We start from the raw sequence: 9,668 nt of genomic DNA on the forward strand, positions 1-9,668 counted from the left end.
AGGGGGCAAATGGGACGTTCAGTCTTTCAATCTATTTTAATATCTCTTTGATATTTAATTTGCTGAATTGCATTTGAGATGCATTCACTCATTCACAGATACCATAACATAAAGAAATAGTAAAAAAACTGGTAGGAATATAGTTTCATAATCAACTTTTAAATCTATATTTTATTAAGGTATGCATTTTTTCTTAACCTTTGAGTTTTGGGTTTGAACCTACAAGGTAACTAATAATTAAGCCTATCAAATACTCTTAATTTCTGTGGAGCAACACAATATTTCCTGCTAAAATCAGAAATGCAAAGCAACATAAATTCCAAATGCTCAAAGAAAGGAAACTTTTAACCCTAAAATTGTACAGAATTACAGTACACAAATGTGCCATGTTGCTTTCAACCCCTGCTAATTAGCAAATGTTAGTATATTAATAAGTTACACTGATCAGCAGCTGGTGTTGGTGCATTTTTGCTCACCCCAGAAATTAGGTTCTTGTTTTAATGCAGTTTGTGTTGCTCTTTGATTGCTGAACATAGCAAATTGCTACTGTTAAATCTCTGTTTCCCTAAGGTCTCCTTTAATGATAACCCTTGGGATAGTTTCACCTCCAAATAAATGTTGATATCTGTGCATCTCAACAATCAGAGGACAAAACAGTTTTACCAAATAAAGGGAACCGTATAATGGGGACTCTTTATTAATCAACTTTTCTTGATTTGGCTTTGACAAAATGCTTTAACCTGAGTTTGTGACCTCTCATTTAAAATAGTGTCTAGTTAAGATTTACTATCATGTTTGTTATGTCTGTTAGTTGTTAGTTACTAAGCACATTTCCTAAACATGTCATTGTTTGAAGCCCAAAAATGTGAAATGATCTAATAACCATTTTTTTGTTTCCGTTCGGAATCATTATCTCACAACCTCCAACCCTTTGACCCCCATCCTTAACTTTGTCTTTGGTAACAAAAGATTATTATTAATAAACTGCACATATTTGGATAAAGAAAAAAAAAAAGTAAGATTTAAGTACGACAGTTTGTTTTTTATTCATGCCAAAAACAAGTTAAAAAGTGACTAAACCAATCGTGTGAATGAAAACAGACTAAATGTAATAACCATCATCCCTTCCCACCCTCTCTCTTTTCATCTGTCCTCACCCTCCTCCTCCAATAGTCCTAATCCCTGAAGATGCACTGTCAGACTGACACACTGTTGAGACTGTCTGCAGATATAAAAAGCGGCAGGCAGAAGGCAGGACGGAGCAGTGCTGTGTTGGTGGAGACAAGTTTCCCATCCCAGGACACTGCAGTGGAAATACACGGTCGATCTGGAGCCTAGTTGACAGAATATAAACTTTCAGTATTGTATAGCCAAAACAACCACTTATATCATCCAGACCAACATGGTAAGATATTGCATTTTCTTTTTGGAAATGAGTAAACTTAATGTTTGGTGAAGTGCATAAGTATAAAATCTGTCACTGACGCCACCAATTTTTTAACTGTGCAAGAAGTAATTTATTCTATATTCTTAAACCTTCTTAAACTCTGCAATGAGTATATTTAAAATTGAAGATGCTGCTGTTTGTGTTAACATTCATGTCTTTCGAAGGTTTAAATTTATGTTTTCATTTAAATCTTTGCACTTTGCCTGTTAATAGTATGTTATGGTGAGTTTTAAAGTCACTGGCAGCTTCTCCTTCAGCCACACAATAAATTTGGTTTTAGGTGTTTTTTTTTTTTTAAATAAATTATCTAATTCTGAACTTTATTCTACCCATGTTTTACAAATGTCACTCAACACCCAAAAAAAAAAATCATCTTGGGGGATGTTCTTCCAGGGAAAACAAAAGCTGAAATTCTCAACGTGTTGTTACATGACTGCTGGAGGCACTTGGAAAATGGAAGGGCAAAATCAAGCCTGTCTTGTCTTTGACACTCTATACATTTAATTGGAAAAGTGTTGCAAACTTTCAATGAAAAATAGAAAATTATGAAACATTCTTGAACTGCACACTCACCTGATGTATATGACAGCAAAGAGACACCATAGAATCTTATGCTTAGAAACAACTGTTTGTGAAATGTAATCAATGCAATGCAGCTTAGTTCATTTCTGAGTTGTTTTTTCTTCCATTCTGTTTTTTTTTGTTGTTTTTGTTTATTAAAATTTTTGGTAATCTGATATGACAAAGGTCTCGCTGAGTTTATTAAAAAGATCAACAGCTCACGGCTTGTCCTTTCAGGGGTTGCCACAGCAGAACATGTTCTACATGTTGATTTGCCATGAGCTGGTGGCTGGGCGGGGCAACACCTGGCGGGGTGGGATTCGAACCCGCAGCCTACTGCATCCCAACCCAATGCTCTACCAAAGTTTTAAATTGAATCTTTTTATGTCTGAATTTGACTAATGCAATTGAGGTCACTTGACTTGTTTAACCTGACTTGAATTATTTGGTCTGAATGCGAGTCACTGAATCTGAGCAACTAAAAGAATATTTTTTCTGAGGGGCGGCTGTAGTCCACGGACCACAGGGTCAGTGATTTGATCCCCAGCCCTGGCTATATGTCGAAGTGTCTCTGGGCACGACACTGAACAGCCCATTCCCCTCCCCAGCTGTGCAGTGCCGGTCCAAGCCCGGTAGAAATTGGGGAGAGTTGCGTCAGGAAGGACATCCGGCGTAAAAACTGTGCCAAATCAACCTGTGGACAATGATCCACTGTGGCAACACCGAACTCATGGGATAACCCGAAAAGACATTTATCCATTCAAAAGAATATATATTTTTTTAAGTTTGGACTTGATTTTTTAGTGTGGATTTGTAAACACCGAGAACTAAACTTAAATTATTTCAAACTTGAAAACTTTAAACTAGGAAATTTTGGAAATAACCACAAATTTAGATACTGCTTTAATTCATTTTTTAAATATTTATTTACATTTCAAAGTTATTATTTAGCACTTATTTCAATGTTAGGTATTTAATTACTTTCCATATTCAAATGGTTATGGCTTTTGCCTCCACAGATGAGCCTCTTTATCTTGAATTACTTTTCGCATATAGATGAATAATTTCAATAAGTAAATCAGTAAATTGTAGATGTATTTTAGAGATCCTCAGTTGATACTAATTATAGATTTCAAATATACAGTACAAACTGTTTATCTAATGGAAATATTAGGCTATGAAGAAGTTTGAACGTTCGATTTTGGGTTCAGGTGGTCCCCTTGCACCAGACACCCCATTTATGAAAGTTGTGACAGGCACCTCATCTTCCATCTTTTGTTGCTTGTTTTCTGCCCAGAGAGAGTGCATCGCTATCCATATAGGCCAAGCAGGTGTCCAGACAGGCAATGCCTGCTGGGAGCTCTTTTGCCTTGAACATGGCATTGGCCCTGACGGTGCCTTTCTGGAGGGTCCTGCAGAAGCAAACTCTCGTGAAGATCCATTCAACACTTTCTTCAATACTGGGAGCTCTGGGCATCATGTTCCACGAGCAATATATGTAGATCTGGAGCCCACAGTGATTGGTGAGTAGACCTGTATATGTGGTTATTTTTACCTTTCTTATCTCTACTTTTTATTATTGTTCCCGTCATCCTGTTATGTGCGAGCGACTGTTCCAACTGATGGAGGGAACACTGGTATCCAAGCAACAAGCGCAGCAGTGACTCCTTTACCTTTTATTCAATACTGGCGAACATTTACATAGGTGTATTGTGTAAATAGCAGGTTGCAGTGTGGACTATCTGGCCATTATGTCCTTTCAATTTATGCTTTAGGAGCTTAAAACTTCGAAGACAAAATATTCTTTCACATTTTCTGAATTTGCTCAGAGCAACATCACTATAAGTAGACTTCCACTTTAATATAGTGTTGTGAAGTGCAGGGGGAGAGACCTAGAGGAACTTTAAATATCATCAAGAATTAAATATCTTTATAGAGGAAGAAACTTGTCACGTTGGGCAAACATGCCCTGAAAGAATGTATTTATTCAAAGAAGTGAAAGGATCAGATCAGGAGTGTTTAGTAATATGTTCCTGGTGATCAGATTATTAGCCACGCTTGTAATTCAGATTGAAAACTAATTCTGAACGGGCTAGTGTGCCCCAGTTCTATTATGTTAAATCCAAGTATCTAAATATTGTGTCACTGTGAAAATATTCCAAGTAATTTAATTTGTACTTTAATTGGCAAAGAGTTTGAAAACAAAGTAAAATGAGCTATAAGACATTAATGGTAAATGTTCTGCACTTATATAGCGTTTTTCTACCTACTGGTACTCAAAGTGCTTTACACTGCTTCTTATTCACCTATTCACACTCACAATCACACACACACACACACACACTCACTTATAACCAAACCTCTGTGTTCATACTGACCTAACTGAACAATAATGTGTAACTTTGTAACACCACTGGCATCATTCTGAAGTAAGACTCACAGTCAAGTTAACAGTCATGAGCAAAAGTTAGACCCCCTTATTCTGAAATGAAAAATAAATATCAATTTATTAACTTTTTAAAATTTTGTTTATTATAACCTTTTCATATGTACTGTAAACCATTTTTGTTGTATGCGCAACATTGTTATGTCAGGTTAACAGTGAAGTTTGCATCCTGGTCTGCACTTATATACTTTTCTACCTATTGGCACTCAAAGCGCTTTACACTGCTTCTTATTCACCCATTCAAACTCACAATCACACACACACTCATACACTGATGGGGGAGCTGCTATGCAGCTGGCCAACACTCACCGAAAGCAACTAAGTTCGGGTTTAGTTTCTTGCTCAGGGACATGTGACCAGAGGAGCTGGGGATCGAAACAGCAACTGCGGGACAACCCTTCTACCTCATGCGTCACAGTTGCCCGTACGTTAAATGTACCTCAAATGAGTCAGTAGATTTGTAAAGTTTAAAGGTGATAAACTACAAAGTTGGACATTACCGTGTTTCTGGAAAGCAATCACATTTTGTTACTGTCTGGTCTATTTAGTTATCAGAATATTTGATTGTTCCAACTAAAAATAAAAATCTTTCTTTTCAGATGAAGTGAGGGTTGGAAAGTACAAAGGGCTCTTTCACCCTGAGCAGCTAATCTCTGGAAAGGAAGATGCAGCCAACAACTACGCTCGTGGTCATTATACTGTTGGGAAAGAAATCATTGATGGAGTCATGGAGCGTGTTCGTAAAATGGTCAGTGATAATAATTACATCTAGTTGGAATTTGTTTTTGAGAAGAACAATGAAGTTCTTATTTAGAAATTATTTTCATATAACTCAATCTATAAAGACTTTAAATATATATGTATTACAATTATATGTTATTAAAATTGGAGTTACAATTTTCCTGATCTTTGCTGATTTGATTGACTGGATTTTATATTGTTTCATTTTAAATCCAGCCTCTGTGTGTTTTACTATGGATGTTTAAGTTACTTAATTCAAGTTCACAAAATGTATTATAAATATTCTCTTCAAGTCAAGCTTTTACATTAATAGTAGAGTTTAGCTTATTTGCTTTCTTTACTCAAACTGTGGTGATGTCTATCACCAGGTCTATCAGACCATCAAATGTGATTGACAGCCTGCCTCCTTTTTCTTTTGGTTGATTTGTTTTGTTTGTCTTTCTTGTCTGAGCTTACCTGGATTTAAGTAAACAGGTTACGGTCTGCTTTCTCGGAAAAGCTGATTTCTTAACCATCATGTTAATGGTAAAAAGGGTTTGCGTAAATAGGGTATTACATTAGGGGAACCCGATTTCCCCAGGTAGATATCTGCAAGATAACACTGATTTCTCTGCCATGTTTATAATCTGCTGTCTCCAACTACACGGGTGCATAACAAAAGGCCGCAGACAGGAACAAGCAGCTTAGTGAAAGAATGAATGAAAGTAGAAATCATTAACGGGGCGATGCCAACATCTGTCTAAAGTCTGAAAGAAAATTTAACTGAAAGGTTAAATAAGTCACTTTCCCTGTAGATTTCGCACTGTGGATCATCTGTGTGCATCTCTCCTCTGTCTTTTCCTGCTGTCATTCCGCTGTGACATAACCACAGCAGCATTTTCTGTCACTAAACAGTTCAAATCTGTGAGCCAGGCTTTCAAAATAAGTCAGAGGTGGAGAAGAAATCAGATTCCACTGCTGCATTATGTATACATGGTTTCCAGTACCCAGGTTACTTAAGTACATGTGAATACAGTCACTGAACCCCTTAACTAACTCTTGCATATTTCGCACATCTAACAGAACAACATTATCATTCATTCCAAGTCATGTTTCTATCCACCAAAATAACGTAAGTCTCTTCTTGGTGTCCCCAACTCCCAGGGGTAATATCCTGACTCCATGGATGCTAAATGCTCCACTGTCTTCACCAAATAGTTGCTACTGACAAAACACATGAATATTATGTCTTAAAACAAAGCTTTAATCATTGAGCTAAAATTGATAATCAATAGGTTTCTTGCTTTGAGTGACATCTTTCATGTTGTCACACTGGTTCTTTTGTCATAAACATTGTCACATTTTATATAAATAACTTTAAGTTCTTTGAAACTGTCTTTCTCATCAGACTGACCAGTGCACAGGCCTTCAGGGCTTCCTCGTATTTCATAGCTTTGGAGGTGGCACTGGCTCTGGGTTCACCTCTCTGCTGATGGAGCGTCTGTCTGTCGACTACGGCAAGAAATCCAAGTTGGAGTTCGCTGTCTACCCTGCTCCCCAGGTGTCCACTGCTGTGGTAGAGCCTTACAATGCCATCCTGACCACCCACACCACCTTGGAGCACTCTGACTGTGCCTTCATGGTGGACAATGAGGCCATCTACGACATCTGTCGCCGCAACATGGACATTGAGAGTCCTGGTTACATCAACCTCAACAGATTGATTGGTCAGATTGTTTCCTCCATCACTGCTTCACTTCGTTTCGATGGTGCCCTGAATGTTGATCTGATGGAGTTCCAGACCAACCTGGTCCCTTTTCCACGAATCCACTTCCCTCTGGTTACCTACTCACCGATTATCTCTGCTGAAAAGGCCTACCATGAGCAGCTGACTGTGTCCGAGATTACAAGTGCCTGCTTCGAGCCGACCAATCAGATGGTCAAATGTGATCCACGTCGTGGCAAGTACATGGCATGCTGTATGCTCTTCCGAGGTGATGTTGTGCCTAAGGATGTGAATTCTGCCATTGCAAATATAAAGACCAGACGTTCCATTGAGTTTGTTGACTGGTGCCCCACTGGTTTCAAGGTGAGTAACACTATGAAGGTAACAAGTAAAGCTTAAGACACTTTATCTTCGTGGTTATTCTATTTGTTTCAACAGGTAGGCATCAACTACCAACCACCTACTGCGGTTCCTGGTGGAGACCTGGCCAAAGTTCAGAGGGCTGTGTGCATGCTGAGCAACACCACTGCTATTGCAGAGGCCTGGTCTCGTCTTGACCACAAATTTGACCTTATGTACGCTAAGCGTGCATTCGTCCACTGGTACGTAGGTGAAGGTATGGAGGAAGGAGAGTTTACAGAGGCCAGAGAGGACCTGGCCTGTCTGGAAAAGGATTATGAAGAGTTGGGTCAAATGTCCACAGATTCTGAAAATGATGACCAAGAATACTAAACCTTGGAAAGTCTTAGCGCTGCGATTGTGCAGAGCATTGATATTATCCTCCGCTATGTAACCATCATGTTCCATTTTCAATTTTGGCCGGGCTCTCTGTTCTTGATCTCCCAGTCCATTTAACAGATACAACAATAATACACTTTTAAGGAAGTAGTGATACAACTGTAAAATTATTTTTTCTGAGCTGATTCTTGCCCTATTTTCTTGTTGTTCAAGCTTCCACACACATTGGTAAAATTAACCATGTCTTTCCTTTAAACCCTTTTTTGTATTATTCTGAACTTATTAAAATACAGTATGTAGAAAATGATTGAAGTGATGAACCTTCTCATTATTTGCCATTATATGGGCTTTCACAACAAAATAACAGAAAGCACATAAAGCATTTTTATTACAGAAACCAAAGGATTTGTTTTGTATGAGAGGTTGGTAAAGTTTCATATGTTATGTGAGCTGTGTTTGAACAAATTTGGAAACCAGCTAATACATTAATTGACTTATTTTACTGTGAATCTTGACATAAAGACACACAAGTCCAGAAGCCTAAATAAAACATATACATTAACAAATAATGAGAAAAAACAGTGCATTATGCTAAAAGTGCCCCAAAGTAAGCTCATCCACAAGTAACAAAGGTTAAGCGCAGACTTACTCAAAGACGAATGCAGAAAGGGGAACGCGAAAAAAAAACACAGGATGCAAAGATGCTGCCTGGCAAAATGTCCTCCAGTGACACCCCTCTGTGCAATGGCACAGAGGAAGTAGGCGTAGATGGCCTCTGGGGGCTGGGCCCAGAGGGACAAAACACTGCACCAAGCACTGAGCTGAAAGGGGAAGGCCCATGGAGCCCTTTGTATGGTGCACCAAAGGACACTCTGGAAGCTGTATGACAGACATGTGCGCTACATAGTAGGCTAAAACACAGTAGGTAAGAGGAGGCATGCAAAAAACCTCCAGGGTTATCATCCTGGCGATTCATTTAGGCAAGTAGGTGGGGTTAGGCTGGAGGACCGCTAAACTGACGTCCCCCAAGATTGAGAGACATTCCAGGGGATCCAATGGGGGGTAGGTAGAGTTAGGTAACTCACTCAGTCTCTGAGGGCTAAGAGGAGCAGCCTCTTCCAAGACAGGATTCTAAAGCCATCTGATCCAGTGGCTTGAACAGGGCTCCCAACAATGCAAACAGAACGACTGACACATCCCAGTGAGGGACTGGGGGCGTGAAAGTCAAGGTCAGAGAACTTTCAACGTCGGAGTTAAAGACGGAGCCTAACAGTATAGAGAAAGGTCAAGAAAAACATTTCAAATACTGAAGACTTGTATCACTACTAAATGACTCCCATATGCGACAGGAATTGTAGAATGACCTGATAAAATACTATAAACAACAATGGCAATGTTTACCCATCGTTACTAACACTGTGATGAGAGGGAAGTTGAAAGCAATAGCTTTAGACAAATTAAAGATTGCAGAACAGCACAAGCAATCAGGGGAGAAGGAAATCAACTTCCGGAAGCCAGATCAAAGCTGAATGAACTATTAATCTGTAGAGCTCAGAAGGCTCTTAAGATATAAGATAGGTAAAAAAGCCAAAGCATAAGTGCATTTTAACTTTTTAAGGCTCAAGCAGGACAGTGGCCAAAATCAGACACCCTATAACAAACAAATTATATCCCAACCCAAAGAAAGACATGTTTGAGTAAAAGCATCTACCAAATAATTAAATGTAAATTACAGGAGCCTTTGCAGCATTTTATACAATTTATATAATAACCAAGATTAGAAAAAAATTTTGACTCTGGAATTTTTGTGATATTTGACCAAATTATTAGAGGAAGAGACAATGAAACTGATAAAACCCATTACAGAGGGTAAAGTTAAGGAAGCTATAGTTAAAAAAAATACGTCCCCAGGAATTCACTGATTACCAGAGGAATACTAGAAAACATTAATAAATCATTTTAGCAGAATGCTTAATTATACACTAACAGAAGACAGCCCCTCAAATTCAAAATTGGATCCATTTACAACA

General features: G+C 38.5%; 1 protein-coding gene across 1 annotated transcript; it reads left to right on the forward strand.

Moving 5' to 3' along the window:
* The first annotated feature begins 143 nt into the window (after positions 1-143).
* tuba5 (tubulin alpha 5) lies at positions 144-7,945 on the forward strand. Its single transcript, XM_067526594.1, has 5 exons — positions 144-1,405; positions 3,306-3,531; positions 5,054-5,202; positions 6,583-7,263; positions 7,339-7,945. Exons 1-5 carry the CDS (start codon positions 1,403-1,405, stop codon positions 7,630-7,632), a joined length of 1,353 nt encoding a protein of 450 aa, XP_067382695.1. The 5' UTR covers positions 144-1,402; the 3' UTR covers positions 7,633-7,945.
* The last annotated feature ends 1,723 nt before the right edge of the window (positions 7,946-9,668 follow it).

Source organism: Channa argus, chromosome 13 (assembly GCF_033026475.1).
Source record: "Channa argus isolate prfri chromosome 13, Channa argus male v1.0, whole genome shotgun sequence".
Taxonomy (NCBI): domain Eukaryota; kingdom Metazoa; phylum Chordata; class Actinopteri; order Anabantiformes; family Channidae; genus Channa; species Channa argus.

Excerpts from the sequence above, each read along its gene's own strand:
- tuba5 (XM_067526594.1), top strand. Across the intron at positions 5,203-6,582 it reads TGGAGCGTGTTCGTAAAATG|ACTGACCAGTGCACAGGCCT; the intron begins GTCAGTGATAAT and ends CTTTCTCATCAG. Across the intron at positions 7,264-7,338 it reads GGTGCCCCACTGGTTTCAAG|GTAGGCATCAACTACCAACC; the intron begins GTGAGTAACACT and ends TTGTTTCAACAG.